Source organism: Impatiens glandulifera, chromosome 1, assembly GCF_907164915.1.
Source record: "Impatiens glandulifera chromosome 1, dImpGla2.1, whole genome shotgun sequence".
NCBI classification, from domain to species: domain Eukaryota; kingdom Viridiplantae; phylum Streptophyta; class Magnoliopsida; order Ericales; family Balsaminaceae; genus Impatiens; species Impatiens glandulifera.
Window position 1 is genome coordinate 100,919,424 of NC_061862.1, and position 20,394 is coordinate 100,939,817.

The 20,394-nt window shown below is 28.9% G+C and overlaps 1 protein-coding gene across 1 annotated transcript; it reads left to right on the plus strand.

Annotated features, from left to right (window-relative positions):
• Nucleotides 1–9,971: 9,971 nt before the first annotated feature.
• Nucleotides 9,972–20,089, plus strand: LOC124919425 (exocyst complex component SEC10b). Its single transcript, XM_047459660.1, has 25 exons — nucleotides 9,972–10,153; nucleotides 10,445–10,540; nucleotides 10,639–10,863; nucleotides 10,964–11,038; nucleotides 11,290–11,391; nucleotides 11,478–11,528; nucleotides 11,611–11,716; nucleotides 12,256–12,375; nucleotides 12,593–12,684; nucleotides 13,180–13,348; nucleotides 13,425–13,501; nucleotides 13,589–13,687; nucleotides 13,772–13,862; nucleotides 14,562–14,647; nucleotides 14,764–14,940; nucleotides 15,973–16,026; nucleotides 16,119–16,247; nucleotides 16,363–16,455; nucleotides 16,528–16,674; nucleotides 17,131–17,228; nucleotides 17,411–17,495; nucleotides 18,280–18,338; nucleotides 19,294–19,392; nucleotides 19,470–19,553; nucleotides 19,642–20,089. Exons 2-25 carry the CDS (start codon nucleotides 10,445–10,447, stop codon nucleotides 19,718–19,720), a joined length of 2,493 nt encoding a protein of 830 aa, XP_047315616.1. The 5' UTR covers nucleotides 9,972–10,153; the 3' UTR covers nucleotides 19,721–20,089.
• Nucleotides 20,090–20,394: the final 305 nt, after the last annotated feature.

Genomic DNA, 20,394 nt, shown 5'->3' on the forward strand with positions numbered 1-20,394 from the left:
AGAGAAATTACCTGAATTTTGTGAATGATTATAGAGTTATAAGCTACAAAAGAGACCAATGATGTTTTTCCAACTGCCTGAAATGATCAAATTCCTGGAAAAAAAATACAAATCAGTGAAAACGGATTGTTGAAACATAACATAATGCAAATTCAATTATTGAAAGCATGATATTGATATTGAAATTGAGAAGATTATGAATAGAGATAGCACACACGACAAAATGAGATCCACGAAATAAAATGCTCTGTATTGTTAGGAAGATATCACTCTTCTCTCTTCAATTGAACCTCATTGATCTAAGATTATTTATAGGAATAAAATATTTGGATGGAGTAATATATTAGTTTAATTGTAATTATATACGTTAATATAATCAATATTTATTGCTAGGTGATATAATTAATATTTATTGCTAAATTCAATTAATAGATAATTATAATATGATAACTGAAATTTTTTATTTTTACATATTTTCATTAATTATGATATGATAACTGAAATTTTTATTTTTACATATTTTCATTAATTATAATATAATAATTGAAAATTTTTATTTTTATATATTTTTATATTTAATATTTAATGCAAAATTGAAATAATATAAATAAAATAATTTTATAATAAATATAATATAATAACTGAAACTTTTATTATTTTAACAAATTTTTATAATTAATATTAATGTTAAATTCAATTAATAAAAAATATTAATATATATATATATATAAAAGAGTAACGGACATAGATAATTATGAAACTTAGTTAATAGAATTGATGAAAAAATATATTTTTTATATTATTAGTGAGAAAATATATATATGGTAAAGGAAATAAAAAAAATTAATTAATAAAGATAAATGAAGAGAGAGAAATACCCATAAAATTATCTATGATGTAGATCATTTTAGAAAGAGCGTGATGTACACCTCCATCATTTCAAAATTAAGCGTCATTAGATATATATAGATTTATCATAGATATTAATATATTTAAAAGCAAATAACACTTACTTTCTCATATTTTGAAAAACTCTTCTTCTTTAAATTTATGTAGGAATTTTCCTCCACACACTCATTTTCTATCGTAATGGTCACAAGAAACCGTTTAGGTGTTGGTTGGTTTATTCTTGAAAGGATGATTTCAATCACTTGTTATCATGAAAACAATTAAGGTCAAACACACACAAGAATACTCGTAAAATTTAGTATATAGATCTTCAATATTAATATTTTTTATCTCAAATCAATGTCACGAGGAATTAGAATTGTGTTTTCACATTACCTTATTTCTTTTCGCATAAAATTTCAATGTGTTCACAAAACACCAACTAAGACTATTGTCGTCCACTCGAACGATTTAATCAACAACCAATGTCATGTCCTCCTTATGGTTGTTGCCAAACTTGATGTGTCTGAGTCTCACTTATCCCACTCTTTCACTGTAAAGTTTTAGATACGGCGGTTAGGTATTAGTAGACTCTATTTATAGGATTTGTATTATATTTAGGGTTTCATTTATTTTCATCATAAAAGATAAAAAGAAAAAATAAAGTCCAAAGAAAGCCCGTATGATATATTGGGCCATGTCGTTTGGGCTCTCGGACTCGGAAAGTTATAACGAAAATGGTTATTAGATTTCGCAACCATCTCATTTGGAGGTAGGAAATCTCAAATTGGACAACAAAAATTTGAGAGCTCATTTCAAATTCTAGCCAAATTATCTAATAACTGACATCAACCATGTTTCTTAATTGTCCTTATAGTTACTCTTTTGAATTGAATTAACTTATTAAGGGAATTCATCCTCTCAATTTTACATTTCCAAATTCATATAATTTTGTTATTTTTTCATTTCTCATCAAATAATTAATCTACAAATATGATAAATTTGTCTCATTGTAACTGCCAGTAGATTTACATATAAATTAAATGCACTCACAGTTTTTCTCTTTAGCTAATCCTATTGACACATATGTAAGTAAGAATTTTTTTTCGTCACAACTATCACCTGGGTAAGGAAAATCTATGCAACCATACGACAACAAGAAGTGGATATTCTCATTATAAGGTCTTGGGTTTGAGCTCGTCAGGCGGGCGACAAGTTCTGCACTTAGTTAAATAATTAAGTGTGTTTGCGAGCTACGTACATACTTAATCCGTTGTCCAATTTTTTTTCTCAAAAAAAAAATCTACGAACCGTCTAGTCGCCTCCCTCTTAGGGCCCTAAAAAAATATTTTAAAAAATAAGTATCTTATCAAAGTTTGAACATAAGAATCTCTTCAAAACTATTATAATATTTAACTAACTAAACTACTTATATTATATATAATATAAAATTATTAATATTCCATCTCCAACCGTCCAAAGGTATTATTTTCATTAAATAGTTATAAATTAGAATGAAACTAAATAATTTATTTTATGGATGTGAGGTTATAATAATATTTATTATCCAGAAAGTATATTTTTTTAATTGACGACTATAAAAAAAAATCAGAAAATGTTACAAAATTTATATTAACTGCATTTAATATAAGTTCAAGACACATAAGGGCTCTAACTATGTTTGTGATTGCACTTATTAAGGCTACTAAAAGAATTATTGAAATAAGTTCAAATGGAAGAAAAAAATCCCTTGATTTCAAATTCTTGTCTTTTTTCGCTTCCTATTTTATGTAATTAAAATATAATTTTATTTATAATTTTATTATAAAATATCTTATTAGACTGTGTTATGAAATAATAAAAATAAATAATTAAATAAAAAATAATAATTTTTATTTTTTTTCTAAATTCACATAGACAAAGAATCTTCGGCTTTCTCTTGATTTCAAATCCTTATCTTCCATTTTTCTTGCGGGCATTTGAAATCCTCTTTACAGATTTTCCTATACATAGCCATCACGTTATATAATTAATATATATGATAACTGAAACTCTTATTATTTTTGCAGTTTTTTATAATTAATATATACCATATTTTAGATGAGAATTATTAGGTTTACTATTAAAATAATTAATAAAAAATATTAATATATATATATATATATATATAAAAGTATATTTGTAGAATAATTAATGATGAAATTTTGTTAAGAATTAATGAATATATATATATAAAAGAAAGAGAAAATATATATGATGATGAAAATCATTTTGGAGAGAGCTTGATGTTCATCTCCAACATTTATATACATATAATTAAAATATTAATATTATTTATTAAAATATAATTTTATTTATAATTTATTATAAAATATCTTATTAGACTGTGTTATGAAATAATATAAATAAATAATTAAATAATTAAATAAAAAATAATAATTATTTTTTTTTTCTAAATTCACGGAGGCAAAGAATTTTTGGCTTTCTCTTGATTTCAAATCCTTGTCTTTTTTCGCTTCCCATTTTTCTTGTGGGCATTTGAAATCCCCTTTACAGATTTTCCTATACATAACCATCACGTTATCATCTTAAAACAGTAGGTATAGAAGAACAAATAGGATAACACCGCATGACCAAATAATAAATGATGATAGAATTAACAACCTGCTATGATTAAATTCAGACTAAATCACATTATTATTAATATACTATGAATATATTAAATAGGATAATCAAGACAAATATTATACAATAATGAGAATAATAAATAAATTAATTAAAAAAATATTATAAAATAATGTGAATAATAAATAAATTAATTAAATGTTATAATAAATAATAATAATATTTCAAAAAAAATTGGAAAATAGTAAAAAAAATATTAGGCTAAGAATATAGAGATTATATGCATTTAATTTTTTTATTTAATTTTATTAATTAGTCATAAAATTTAATCATTACTCATACTTTGACCATATCGGATTCAAAAGAAGATCGATAAATGCGTAAGATGTTATTGCAGCTGCCTGAAACGATCAAATTCCTAATAAAAATTTCAAAATAGTGAACAACAGATTGTTGAAACATAACCTAATACAAATTCAATTATTGAAAATATTATATTGATAGAGAAATTGAGAAGATTACGAGTCGATACAGAGATAACACGCTTGGAGACCGATGATGTTGTTGTAGTTGCCTGAAATGATCAAATTCCTGGCAAAAAATGCAAAACAGTGAACAACGAATTATTGAAACATAACATAATGCAAATTCAATTATTGAAAGCATGATATTGATAGAGAAATTGAGAATATTATGAGTCGATATGACTATTCTCTCTTCAATTGAACCTTGTTGATCTAAGATTATTTATAGGAGAAAATATTTGGGTGGAGAAGAAGATGAAAAGTCGGGATTTAACATATTGATTTAATTGTAGTTATATATGTTGATATAATTATTATTTAATGTTAAATTAAATTAATAGATAATTATAATATGATAACTGAAATTTTTTTTATTCTCGTATATTTTTATATTTAATATTTAATGTTAAATTGAATTAATATAAATATTTTTTTATAATTAATATAATATATTAACTAAAACTCTTATTCTTCTTAGCGTTTTTTTTTATAAAAATTCAATTAATATATATAATATTTTAGAGGAGAATTATTAAATTTACTTTTAAAATAATTAATAAAAAATATTAATATATATATATATATAAGTATATATATAAAGAAGTAACCGATCTAAAATAATTAATGATGAAACTTAATTAATAGAATTCATGAAAATATATATACGGTGAGGGAAAGAAAAACAATTCATAAATGAAGAGAGAAAAATATGAAAAAATACTTTGTGATATGAGAATTATTTTGGAGAGAGCGTGATGTACACTCTCAACATTTCAAATTAAGCGTTATTAGATATATATAGATGTGGGGTTCAGGCTATTAGATAGAAATGAATAGATCAAGTACTTATATAATTATAAATTATATAATACAATAGTACTATGGACCTAGTTCCGGTAGTTATCAATTGACATTATTTTGTTCGCGTTACTTATAAATCAACGAAGAATATAATATAGATATATATTATTTAACATCGTTTTATTAGTTTATTCGGTTTGTTCTACCTAAATACTTATTATTTATAAATTCAAATGTCGACTTTAATAAATTACATCATTGTTGTATTTTCCCTATTTTTGATATTTAGATAATCAACTATTCATATTAGTTTTATAGTTATTATTTTATATATTACTAATTAATTTAATATATATATAACTCTAAATTAAATGTGAATTATTTCTTTATAAAAATCAAAAATATCAAACAAAAATCGTGACAGGTTTGCAGCCCTTGTCTATAATATAAGTATTCAATCTAAAATATATTATTTCCCTAACTTCTCATTTATTAAATATAATATTAATATATTATATACTTATATATTAATAGTCTTTAATTAATAATTGATGATAATTTTAAAAAGATAAATATTTTTGAGTAAATTTTAAAGAATATTAATTATAATAAAATAAAAATATTAATTTAAAATATATTGTATTTTATTGAATTTAATAATGTGATATAAATAAGTTGAGGAAAGAAATAATGTTTAATAGTACGAGTTATCAAACTTTGTTCAAGATGAAATGTGACTAAGGGTATAAATATTTAAAACTAAAATCTTAACTCTTATGGTTAATTAAAATAGGTGATAAAATAATATTTTATTATATTTGGATTTTATGATTTAGGCATTGTTATGTTTTTTTTAAATTTAACCAAAATAAAATATTTATTTTATTTTTTATCCGTCACATATTTAATTCATTATTTAAAATATTTTTTATTTAAAATAAATAAATTATTTTATCAATATATATTTAACCTTTAAGTTTAAAAAAAATCAATTAATGTTTTTTAAATAAACAAATATTTATTTATATAATCATCAACTGAAGAAACTCTTAGACAATAAATCCTATTTTTCTCGATTATCATTTTACAAACTTATTGGTCAACTGCAACTTTCAATTTAAAATATTATTAATTTTTAACTTTGGAGGTTATCAACCTCCTATTACTATATGCAAAGATACCACTATACTATAAACAGATTTTATAAATGGTTTTATAATAATTTATCTATACTATAAACAGATTTTATAAATGGTTTTATAATAATTTATTTTAAAAAATTTAGAAAACTAACCCAACATTTACGACAAAGTCTGCATTTTAATTCAAAATGTTCTCAATTAGAATCAAACTCGAAAATTTTAATTTTGTAAACCCGAGTCTTGATATTTAAGTTATTTCAACCTAGAGTGGTTAGGTGGAAAACAAAATTAGTCTTTGTATGTTCTAAATGGGGTGAGGCGGTTAGTGACTACCTACTGCCTCGGGTGCCTAAACGGTTGGAAGATTTTCACTATATAAGTATATATAAATTTAAATATAAATATAATAAAGATATTATATAATTACCATTTTATCAAAAATTTAAATTAATATTAATAATCTATCTAACCTAGTAACATTTAACAAAAATAAAGACTATAAACAACTAGAATGAGAAACAATTAGATAACCAAGCAAGATGAATGAGAATAACTAGAAAGAGAATCAACTAGATAATAAACGAGAAATGAATAAGATAAATGAAGTGAAAGGTAAATAGTCATTTTAAATAAATAGTGAATAAGGGAAAGTTAAAGAGTCTTTTTATTATATATATATATTAATAATATAAATTCATTAATTATAAATAATAAATAATTAAATAATTAACTGACTACCTCATGTATAGGCGGGTGGTATAGGGTCGCCCGCATAGGCGGTCGAGACCGCCATTTAGAAGTTCATACATAGACTCCTTTTTTATTTGAGATCCTCTGCTACCAAATAAGTATGCTCCCTCTGTTGCATCTCCCTCATTTATTTACCATATTGTCCCTCCCATTGTGAGAGGCAACAGAGGGAGCATACTTATTTGGTAGCAGAGGATCCTGCTTCCTCCTTTTTGGTACCAAATGAATAAATAATAATAATATAATTCAAAATTATATTTTTTTATTATTTATAAAAAAAATAATTAAGGAGAATTATCATGACACCTTATAGTAGGGGTATAAATGAGTCGAGCCGCTCGTGAGTTACTCGGTCAAAGTTCGATTCGAGTTCGGTCAAAATCGAATTTGAGCCGAGCTCGAGCCAACTCGTTTAAGATTCGAGTTTAGGTAAGACTCGCTTGATGACTCGTCGAACTTTTTCAAGTCTAATCATATACTTTTTAATCAAAATTTGAAACATACTCATAAGACTATCTATGAGCTTACTGTTTATGAGCTTCCCCAAAATCCAATTATCCACATAACTCTATTTTCTATCTTGTTTTCTAAATTTCAAATTCTCCTATGACTCTTTGAATGGTTTAATTGTCCATAGTCATCTCTTGTTTAGATCTGTCTACAACAATTATAAATTGAAGATTAGTTTTTTTTTTTTATAGATTTTGATAGATGGAACTAGCTAGGAAAAAAAGATACTATAAAATTTTAAATCTTGGCATAGACTTTATATTAACAAAATATATAACCATACCTGACAATATTGTTTTTGTTAATAATTAATATTTATTTAATATAACATAAATTATACATAGGGGTAATAAATATTAATGATATTATAAGTATATTAAAAATATTGTTTTTTTGGTATACCAATTAAAGTAAGGTATGATACTGATACCAAAATTATTGGTACAATAAAAATATGAGGTTTTCAATATTTTAGTATATCAAGGTATACCAAAATAATATTTATAAATTAAAAAATATATACTATATAATATTTTAAAAAAAATAAATATATTTGATATTAATTTAATTATATAAACATAATTTTTGAAAATCAAATCAAAATATAATTATACTGTAACATTATTTAATATATGTAATCTTAATATATTATATTTTACAAGATATTAAACTTTTTTATTTTACTATTAATTGTTTTATTTTCAAAATAAACTTAATGGAGTCTAATACGTTTTCAAGTTTATCTCAAATACAATACACGGCTTGAAAATATTATTCTTGAAAAAACTCTTGACTTTCATTTGCTCTCATTTTATAGTACACACAAGACAACAATCTTTATTTGATGAACTATGTTTTGATTTATGGTTGTCTGTATTTTATTAATATGTAACTAAGGATTTGAAATATTTGTGTGGTGAACTGGATTGATGAATGGTGATTTATATTTTTTAATATAAAAAATTAATATATAAATATATTTAAATTCAAGCTTTTCGAGTTGAACACGAACCTATGGTTATATGATCGAGCCGAGTTCGAGCTCGAGCCGAGCCAATAAAAAACGAGTCTAGTCGAACTCAAGTCAGAGCTAATTTAAGCTCGACTCGACTCGTTTACACCCTACCCTATCGCAATGCCCTGCTTTAACTTAAAACACTTTCATATGAAATTAAACCCGAGACATTTTTGTCTAAAAATTATAAAATTATTATTATAAAGCACAAAAATTATGCTATAATTATTTTTTTTATAATAAACATAAAATAATCACTTAATGAGATTTTTTTTTATACATTTCCCCCCCCCCCTAATTATCCTATTTTATTGTGTTAGTTGTAACACAATTAATAATTTTCAAATAACTTAATATCTCATTCTCAACTTCATCATATTTAATCATGAGAATATTAAACTTATGCTTTATATTGTATTGTTTTTTTCTTCTAAGAATATATATGTAATTATTATTATTTTTTTTATAAGAAACACACATTGTTGAGTGTTAAACTCACTAAAATATTTTAAAAGTTAAAATCTCACCTAAAAAAACCAACAATGAGATGGTTTTAACCTCTTAATAATAATATCAAACATACTATTGAAGTTGTGCAAGATATTCAATTTACCATTGAACTTGTAATATGTTTTAAATTTGCATAAAAGATTCAAGTATTTAGTCTCTAAATGTAATATTAATCTTTTATTTATTTATTTATTTGATAAGTTCACATTTTATTTTTTAAATGGTATTTTATCTTTATTATATTTTAAAATGATTAAATTAAAAGTAAAAATAATTTTGTTTGTATCTAATATAATAATGTTTTTAATATAAAATATATAAAAAGCTATAAAAATTATAGATTTATATAGACTTTATTTATTATTATTTTTAATCATATATTTTCCGTCAATATATATATATATATAGTTTGTGAATGTGAAAAAAAGGAAGTTTGAAGGTAATTATATACAATTTTTTAAAGGTTCATTTTTATTAAAAATGATTTTTTTTTTTTTTTTGAGTAAAACGAAAAAACATGAAATAAAAAAGAGAAAAGAAAAAAGAAAAGAAAAAACTGTACTCAATAAGTTATCAAGCTCGTCGAAAAGAACAATTAACTATCCAACCGATTCTATTGTCTTTCTTAAATAAATCTCAGAAAGCGTCATAATAATATTATTAATGATACGAATTGGACGACTACGATAATTGAAAATTCGACGATTTCACTCAAAATAGATAGTCCACCAAAAAATAATTAGGATGATAACCCAACTATGTAGGTCTGCCATTTCAGTCACATCAATCCAAACCTCCTAACAATCACCCAAAGACTCGGACATTACCCAATGAATCTCATTAATATTCCATAGAAGAATCCAAATATTAGTGACCCATCGACAATGCAAAATTAATTGAATTGTCGTTTCAACATTTCGTGACACATATCACAACTATTAGTCATAAATTTCAATGTATTTTTAACCATTATATTCGTTCAAGAACTTACTTGTAACAAATGTATAAATATGAGGATAATTATAGTTTATGTTGAAGGTATAAATATTCTCATATGATTCATTTTAATAATATAATCCCCAAATTGAATTTTAACCCTAATATTATGTTCTTTGAGGGCTTATGAAATAATAAATAAAAGTGCTTAAAATAAATAACAATAATAATAAAAGGGAGGACCTTTAAAAAATGCTCACATTTTTGCTGCTCAACCAAACAGGGCCTCCGGCCACCTTGTAGTCTTCGTAAAGCGTTCTCTCTCTTTCTTTCTCTCTCTCTCAATAACTCAGCTTCGGCGAGAGGATCACAGGAAGAAGAAATCAGAAGAAACGCCAGCATTTTGCTCTTTGAAATTTCTCCAGCTTCGTCATACGGATCAGTTCAACAAGGTACAAACTGAGTTTTGAATTCTATATACCTTTCATATTCATTTCGCCATGCCAACTCTAATACGTTCAATTGAGATTCGTATTTCCATGGCCATAACTTGAATATTCATCAAATTTTGAGACATATGTTGTATTTTTCTGCTTATTTAGGATCAATAGATTCCGGATTCGGGAGATATATAGCTTTTGTTGTCGAGAAAACTAAGAATTTCAGCTGAAATTTGCTAAATGTGTAGAGTATACCTTTCAAGTTAAATTAATCCGTTTGATTTCTGATTTATTGATTACTAGATGAAAGAGAGTAGAGACGGTAACAGGAGTGACAGGATACCGAAATCTCAATCGGTTGATTCAACACCGCTGGTATTAGATGAAGATCATTTTAAGGTGAAATTAAATTGTTCCTTTTATTTTGACTGAAGCGAAATTGTTCATTTCTACTTCAAGTTGTTTTTTTCAGATATTTCATAATTTTGGATTTGTAGGGGGATTTCTCTTTTGATGCTTTATTTGGGAAACTAGTAAATGAGCTGCTCCCGTATTATCAAGACGAGGAAGGCGATTCGTCGTTGCCTAATGGGCATACGAGAATGGGATCAGATTTAGGGAAATTGACGCCAGGACAACCAAGTCATTTGTTCCCTGAAGTTGACGCTCTTCTATCTCTGTTTCAGAATTCCTCTAAGCAGTTGATTAATCTACGGAAGAAGGTTTTGTATTTTTTGACCTAACCATGTCATTTAGATGCAATACACATTTAGTTATGTATTTTTAATGTATATTAGTACGATCCTTTCATGATAATTGTAGATTGACGAAAGGCTCTATAATCTCAAGAAGGAAGTCGTTGTTCAAGATTCCAGGCACAGGAAGACGCTTACAGAGGTTGGTTAATGCTTAATCAAGATATAAATAATTTAATGGACATAAAATTTACGCGACATATGTGCGATTTCAAGAGTAACTACTTGTTTGGCTGACCGCAATCCCTTCATTAAATTACTTGCTTTATAGCATTTCCATACTTCATCCTGTCCTCGAGATATCATTTACTTTCTGTCCTTGCTCTATGAAGTTAATTTTAGTAAATAGCTTAGCTCTCGCCTCTCAGCATGTTCTTTAAATTGTATTTTTAGCTGGAGAAAGGTGTAGATGGATTATTCAGTAGTTTTGCAAGATTGGATACACGTATATCAAGTGTTGGACAGACAGCTGCCAAAATCGGTGATCATTTACAGGTATGGTTTCTGAGGTCTTGTGTGTGCTATACTTATTTATTCTGTTAGAACAACAAATGACAATTATGCTACCATTCTTTTGACAGAGTGCTGATGCTCAGAGAGAAAATGCCAGCCAAACAATTGAACTCATTAAGGTAGTGCTAGAAATCATCAGAAATGTTAGGAATACTTAGTGTATTTACCTAAGAACTTTTTGTTTTTAACATGGAATGACAGTACTTGATGGAGTTCAACAGCAGCCCAGGTGACCTCATGGAACTTTCGCCCCTGTTCTCGGATGACAGTCGGGTTGCTGAGGCTGCTTCTGTTGCGCAGAAATTGAGTAAGATTCTAGGGTTTTCAGTAATTTAGGGATTGCTTGGTGTAGATTATGCTGATGATTTTAGGTGATTAATGACTAAATTATATTTATAGAATGTTCAAATAAAATAGGAAAAAACAAAGTGTATGAATGATGTACTTTTGGACAATGTAAATAAAATTATAGATTAGAAAAATTATTTATAGAAGTATTTTGGATTAAATCCGATTTCCGATCAACTAAAAGAAGCCCTTATATTGCATCCTGTTGACGTCTTCTCATTATTATGTGACCGAATTTGTGAAGCTTAACATAACAAGAACCAAATGTTACTGAAAAAAAAACTAATTCTTATCAACTAGACGAATTCCTTTAATTGTGTGATTCTGTTCACTGTGATAACAACTTTCTAGTTGTTGAGTTGTCTTGGTAGCACCGCCATCAAACATATCCATATTAGAAGTGATATTAAACTTTTTTCTGAGTAGCCTTAAGATGCATACCTATGCAGTTAATGATGCCGTTTTGTTCTCATTATTGAACAATGTTTTTGAGTTTAGGGTCATTTGCTGAAGAAGACATCGGAAGACAAGGAATATCTGTATCAGCTCTTGGAGGAAATGCTACTGCTAGCAGAGGATTGGAGGTAGCTGTAGCTAATCTCCAGGAGTATTGCAATGGTGAGTTATATCATTACCTGTAGTCTAACCCACGTCTGACCCCATTTTTCGTGAGAAAAGGTGTAATGGAATTCTACTAGATATTTTTTTATCCTGTTCAGAAAGTTCTTTTGCCTAGAGCCACCTTTAAAATCAGATTGGCATAGTAGTAGTCTACATATGAATAAGTTTTATACAATTGGTCAAAAACTTGTCTTGTAATGTTTTCTCATTACAGAGTTGGAGAACAGATTGTTGTCACGATTTGATGCAGCATCACAAAGAAAAGAATTGTCTACCATGGCAGAGTGTGCTAAAATTCTGTCTCAGGTGATCTGTTCAAACCTTTTGCTTTGGACTTCCTCAACTTCTTATCTTCCTTGGTTATGCATATACCAGAGCGTCTCAATTCAGAACATGATGTCAAATTACTATTTATAGTAAGCTAGTGGACTTATATATATATATTTTGTATTCATGTGCTCATGCTGACACTCTGAGGTTGTCTACATAGTTATGATTGTTGTATCAAAATTTCACTAACCTTACCAACTTAAACTCAACTCCTAATTTTATAATGCTCTGGATACCATGTTGGCCTTTTTTTTCTTCTTTTTGTGTCACTATGCATAATATTCCTGTCACGAGTATCAGGAACAAACAGAAAAAGTTGGTATTGTTGTTTCATGAACTCATGTGCATAGACTTGTTATATTCACCCTAATGCCATTCTGAGCTTATAGTTGGAATTTTTCTTTATGACGTATTGATTATATTCTGCAAAGAAAACTCTCATGAAAGACATTGGCTGAATTGGTAATGCAGTTCAACAGGGGTACCAGTGGCATGCAACATTATGTGGCAACACGACCAATGTTTATTGATCTCGAGGTCATGAATGCAGACACTAGATTGGTCCTTGGTGACCAGGGTTCCCTGCCTAATCCTACCAATGTTGCACATGGTCTTTCCTCATTGTATAAAGAAATTACTGGTTAGAAAATATCCAATGTGCTCTAATAGTGTCCCTTCTTCTTCTTCATATGAGAAATGTATTCTTTGTTTCACAGTTACTGTACGAAAAGAAGCAGCCACAATAACTGCTGTTTTTCCTTCCCCCAACGAGGTTATGTCAATTTTGGTCCAGGTACTTAAAAAAGTCTGAGTAACAGTTAATATGGAGTTGATTTTGACAGCTTACATCTGTAACTTGTTTTTATTTGTGTTTGTGCAGAGAGTTTTGGAACAGCGAGTTACAACTCTGCTCGATAAATTGCTAACGAAGCCATCATTGGTCAACCCTCCTTCTGTGGAAGATGGTGGACTTCTATTGGTAAATCAAGTCAAATATGTTATTTCTTTTCACCAATGACCTATTTAATATATTTCACTAATATGTATCTGTATGAGTTGTCAGTATCTTAGAATGCTAGCAGTAGCTTATGAGAAAACCCAGGAGCTTGCCAGAGACCTACGAGCTGTAGGTTGTGGTGATTTAGATGTTGAAGGTAAAAGCTAAGCATATTATATTGGTGATCTCTACTCTTCATTGCAAGTTTTAAGTTTCGAAAAGTCTGCATTCATAATTAAATTTTAATTTACTTTCATCACAATGTAACTGTGCTGGCGGCATCTCTCGGTGCCTAAATGAGAAACTGTTTCACTATGTTAACTTTGAATTATTAGAATTTAGTTCCTCAACTAACATCACAGTGTTGAATCATTAGACAAAAAAGAATTAAAAGATGTAACAAAATACCATAGAAAAGAGTTTTTTTGGTGTTTATTGAGTAATTGACTATCTTTGTACATGGGCTACTAGCTTATGTACTTACTTGATTGGTTAAGTCACTTTGATTCGTATGTTTTCTTGGTGGCATCTAGTTGGATTTATTCTTTCGGGTATGGTCCCACTGTGTTCATTGAAAAAATAGTTTATTTTCTATTTTGTTTAATTTCTTCTGAATGTTTGTTACAAATAGCTTATTATATGTTTGAAGTCCAGAAAATAATCGAGGCCTTCTTTTATTTTACTTTAGATCAATAGGACACAGCTTTAGATATTTAGAATGTCTCTTCAGTAGTTATTCTTCCTATTTGGTTGATAGGGAGCATAGTCTGTAAAATTTTGTTAGTTTTTTTATTGTGATGCAATCTACTGATCCTTTTATACTACAACCTCCTGAAAATCTTTTCTACCTCTGTAGGCTTGACAGAGTCTCTGTTTACTGCACACAAAGATGAATATGTTGAGCATGAACAAGCCTCTTTGAGACAACTTTATAAGACAAAGGTTGTTAAGATGATTTTTTTAAAATATATTTTTCTCATTGCGGAAGAGGACCGGTTGATATTATGATTCCAATACTTCATAGTTCATATTTTTATTAATACAAGGACTATATGCAGATGATGGAGTTACGTGCTGAAGGCCTTCAATCTATTGAGTCATCAACTGGTTCAATTGGACGGTCAAAGGGCGCCGCAATAGCTTCTTATCAGCAGCAGATATCTGTCACTGTTGTCACAGAGTTTGTGCGTTGGAATGAGGAAGCAATTTCTAGAAGCACTTTGCTTTCATCACAGGTATAACTTTTCTACTTTGAACCTTCCTCCTCCCCCTTTCCTTCCCTCAAAGTTCTCGCATCTTGTCAATTTAGCTTGTAAGTTTTGTTTAGCGTAAGGCTCATAGACACAATGTCGTGGGTTCGAGCTTTCATGAGCCTTTAAAAAAAGTCTTCTTTTCCTTACAGGTGGTAGAAATGGTAGAATCATAGTTACATGCCCATTTAACTTCTTAGTTTAAGTATTGCAGAAGATTCAGATGTAATCCTCACTTTCTTTGTCATGCAGAGTTCTTGTAGATACCCATGTTTTGTGCAAAATTGTACTTTTCTTGAGTGTCAGATAGGGCAAGTATAAACTAGGGCAAATATTGCGTCTTCAAGTGTTATTAGAACTTATTGAATCATATAAAGGGTCACATATAGACTCAACATTTTCTATTTCTATTAAAACTGGAACTCCATTCACAATGCAAATGAGTTAACATGTGTAAAGTGCAGGAATACATAAATACAAAGATAGCCTATTGGGAAACTAGTATTTTGTCACCATCACGATCTCATTGAAATATCTCCAAAGTTAAAATTGAAAGTGATTTTTTTCCATTTGGTACAAGATATTTTTTTGGATCATGATTAGATTAGTTTCTGGATCGTGATCCAGTATTCTGATTTTTGCTGTTTCATTTGGTATACAAATTATTTTCTACATCATGATATGAATTATAGTGTAAATTCATGCTTCATTTGGCATAGAGCTTTTCTCGATCATGGTATTATTTTTTGGATCATCATTTTATAATTTTTAGACCATTGTGAATTTTGACAAACATAAAATGTAGTTTTTTCGGATCATGATCAACATGGAAAAATCAGATACCAAAACAGCCCAGAGTTAACTGTAGTTTAAATGGTTGACATTGATGTACATAGTCCTTTGTTTTTGGAACTTGGTTTTATGTGTCTATTGCAAATTAGTCATACATGGTATTTCACCTTTCAGCCCACCATTTTGAGAAATCTTAATGACTTTTTTTTCACCTTCTGTTTACAGCCTGCTACCATTGCAGCTAATGTAAAATCTGTGTTCACATGCCTTTTGGATCAAGTAAGCCACTTCTATCTGCCTTGTGTTATTTGAAATATGGGAAAATGTAAAATTGTATTGAACAATCTTTTCATGCTTATCCTTCTATATAGGTTAGCCAGTATACAACGGAGGGACTTGAACGAGCTAGAGACAGCCTGACTGAAGCTGCTGCATTGAGAGAGAGATTTGTTCTGGGAACAGTTGTCAGTAGAAGGGTGGCTTCTGCTGCTGCTTCTGCTGTAATTTCTTAATCACTCAACATTGAGAGTATATTATGAAGGATTTTAGATAGAGAACAAACAACATCCATTTAAGATACAATGAATAAACAAAACATGCTATGGTCACATGCAGGCGGAAGCTGCAGCTGCTGCTGGTGAAAGCAGCTTCAAATCTTTCATGGTGGCAGTCCAACGTTGTGCAAGCAGTGTTGCTATTGTTCAGCAAGTATGTTTGAGTGTTTGAAAGAGACATAGTTAACTTGAAATTCTAATTTTCTAATTTGACTTTTGTCTGCAGTTCTTTTCAAATTCTATATCTCGGCTTTTATTACCTGTGGACGGTGCACACGCTGCTTCTTGTGAAGAGATGGCAACAGCAATGTCTACTGCAGAGGGTGCTGCCTACAAAGGGCTTCAACAGTGCATTGAGACGGTTATGGCTGAGGTTTGTAATTAGCATATTTTTTTTTGAATTAAGGAGAACTAGCATGACACCCTACAGTCATGCCCTCCGCTTCCATTCAAAGCGCTTGTAATTAGCATACTCTTCTAAGAGTTCCTTTTTTCTTTGATCATGTATCAACACTCATCTTAGTGTTTCAATATTATTTTCAAGTATTAGGCCTCGTCTGATCTCGGGTTATTTCCAAATAATCTTGTTTGACGTAGAAAATCGGGTTATTTGTGTAAAAAGACATTAGGGGTATAAATATACAATTTTTTATTTTTATATTTTTTAAATAGGGTAGTTTGACATTTTAGTTGATGATTTGAATGTGATTGATGAGTAGATTGTATAGTGTGTTATCTGAAATTAATCTCAAATAACCCACATCAAACAAGACATTACAAGTTCCTAGTTCACATGCTTATGTTAATGTTATTCATATTTACTTTGCAGGTTGATCGGTTGCTGTCAGCTGAACAAAAAGCGGCTGATTATCGGTCGCCTGATGATGGCCTTATTCCCGATCATAGGCCAACAAGTGCCTGTAGTAGGTCTGACCAACTATTTAAATTGTAGTTTTATCTGTTTGTATCAATTAAGTGACTAAGATCATCTGGTGTCTTTTATTAAGGGGGTGTTCTCATATTCATGTTATTTTCCTCTGTATCTTTCATTGGATTTGATCTCGTGCTACAAAGTATTGTTGATTTACATTTATTGTTCTTTTGACCAGAGTGGTTGCATACCTATCCCGTGTTCTTGAATCTGCATTCACTGCTCTGGAAGGCCTTAACAAGCAAGCTTTCTTGACAGAACTAGTATGGTCCTTTTACCTTCCATTTTTGCACCAACTCTTCTATATCAACATCTGTTTTTCTTTTGTACATTACTTATACTGTTATACATTATTTAGTTAGAGAACAAACAACATCCATTGAAAAAAAGTGGTTCTTGATCCTTATACATTACTTATACATTATTTAGCTACTCCGGAATGTCATGTTTCTACACTTTATGTCAATGGATTTCTTTTTAATAAATTTTATGATTTTTCAGTGTATATCAACCTTTTGCATATTTGTTCTCTTCTACAAAGCAACTAACAAAGTGGTTTTGAATCCTTGTGTAGCTGTGTTATGCTACAATAATATTATGGGCTTTTTTGGTTTGGCCGTTCAGGATTTGATATCATTTATTTGCTTAATCCAGAACCAGTTTTATAAAATGAAATCGTTTTAATCTCTGATATTATTTATTATAAAATCTACCATCTAGAATCACATATTTATTTTCATACCTTTTATTTAATGTTTACAACTAAATAAACATCACAAAATCACATCTCAAATCCACCTAATTTGTAATTACCTTTAGCAAAAACTCAAGTTTTAGTCTATTGGTTCTCGAGTTAGTAGGTTGAGTGTCCAAAAGTGAGCTGCTAAAAGAACAAAAAAAATGTGCTTTTAGCAAGAAGTTGAACACTAGTCTTCATTTACTCTTTTCACATGGAAATGACAGTATTCACTAAACAGTTATTGATTTGGAAATTGTAATGTCATGTTTCATTGAACTCGAATTTTTAACAGTAACTTGTCAATACAGGGAAACCGCTTGCACAAAGGACTGCTACTCCATTGGCAGAAGTTCACCTTCAATCCAAGGTGATGCCCTACCCTTGTTCATATTCTTGTTTTTTGCTTAGCAAGAAGATGAGAAGAAAAAATGACTTAAAATTGTAGTTTTAGCTTGTACTCTGATGGTTTGGTGAGATCGAGAATTGGGAGTTGTGTTCATATGTTCGCACCTTTATGCTAGGAATGTACCTACTTGGATTCTCATTTGCATATAGTTAGAGGCTCTTCTTTCATTATTTATTTCTTTTTTACCTTCTCTTTGGACATTGAAATCACATTTTGTAAGTATTCATATTTATGCAAACTTTAAAGTATTGAGAAACAAAGTAGATTAATAGTAGTGTGATATTGTCTCCCAAATACTTGGAAACACTAAACAGAAAAAATAAAATAAAATAAAATAAAATAAAATATAGAGATTTTCTTACAGATCATGATCCGGATTATTTTCTGCATCTGTAATTTTTAACAAATATAACAAATGTAGATTTTTCTGGATCAAATCAGATGACAAAAATAAATACCAAATCAACTCATAGAGTAGACAAATGCAGTTATATACTTGTTAAAAACAAAGCAACTACTTGGGATACTATACTCTTTATATTCTAACTCCTAAGGACCTATCATTTCGTGGATCTTATGGAATGAAAAGAGGAACTATGATATTTTTTTGTTTGTTTTGTTTGAAAAAGCAATTTCCTTAGTTTCTCCCCTTTCTGTGATATGCAATTAGACGATAATTTTGGTTTCCCCAGTTCTCATTTTCAAACCCCCAAAATTTTTATCATAAATTTGAGTCGTGGATAACACTTAATAAAGTATCCAATCCCCCATTCTTTTCAGACTCTACCCTGAATCAATACATTTGAGTATAATTCTTTCCGTTTGAGCTTTTGTTGTGCTGTTGTTTCTGTCTCTTTGAAGAAACTTATTTGAAAAAGTAATCCGACTCCTTATCTATGGTTTTAATCCTGTGTAGTGGAGGACTGAGACTGAAACGTGACATAACTGAATATGGGGAATTTGTACGTAGCTTCAACGCTCCTACAGTCGATGAAAAATTCGAATTGTTGGGCATGTAAGCCTCTTAATCTTTTTCTAGTGTCACAACAATTTATTTTATTTTAACTTATTAATATTTTGCTCTTCTTCCAGTATGGCCAATGTATTCATTGTTGCTCCTGAAAGTCTTTCCTCCTTGTTTGAGGGAACCCCAAGCATTCGCAAAGATGCACTAAAGTAAGAGTTCAAATTCCAAACACGATTCATTTTCTATAATAAATTTGGCTTATTATAAACGAAAATGGGTTATTATATGTGGTTTCAGGTTTATTCAGCTCAGAGAAGACTACAAGAGTGCGAAACTGGCGACTAAACTCAGCTCCCTTATACCAACATCTGGCTAAGAATAATAATAGTAAATAATACAGAAAATCATATTTTCTGTATTATTAAGTGTAGTAGTGATAATAATAATTCTTTGGACCAATCCTTCCCGATGCTTCCCAATTTGTGAAGAGACCCGTCTAGCATTTCAGCCGAATGGCAGATAGTTGTGTGTAACGAACCATTTGAAGGTACGCTTTTTCGATTTTCTCTATTTACAAGACAATTCCAGCTTCTTTTCTTGTGTAAATTATTACTACCTAAGATGTGCTGTTGAAATAGCTACATGTTTATATGAGTTTGTTTTTTTGAGAAGATTTATGTTTATTTGCTAGCCCTGACCCAATATGAAGTGAACCAACATGAGATTTGTATTCATTGTTATTCTATCTTCTTGTTTCAAGTCTACTACCCTTAATGCGAGTTATAAGCTAACTATTCATTGATCCGTTTGGAAACAACTGGAGCTGAACGAAAAAAATATGAATATATGTATAATTAAGGTATGTTTCATAATATTATTTCATTTAAATCAATTTTTGATAAAAAAACAATGATTTCAATTAAATTTATTAATTTAAAACTAGATCCTGTTCGAATTTGAATATAGGGGTTTGTAATTTATATGAGATATTCTATTTTATTAAAAGTTGATGGATTGTGTTTGAAAATAGTGTGGAACATCTAATAAAAT

Excerpts from the sequence above, each read along its gene's own strand:
- LOC124919425 (XM_047459660.1), top strand. The coding sequence starts at position 10,445 with ATGAAAGAGAGTAGAGACGGTAACAGGAGTGACAGGATACCGAAATCT. Across the intron at positions 13,502-13,588 it reads TTATGTCAATTTTGGTCCAG|AGAGTTTTGGAACAGCGAGT; the intron begins GTACTTAAAAAA and ends GTGTTTGTGCAG. Across the intron at positions 17,496-18,279 it reads AAGCTTTCTTGACAGAACTA|GGAAACCGCTTGCACAAAGG; the intron begins GTATGGTCCTTT and ends TTGTCAATACAG.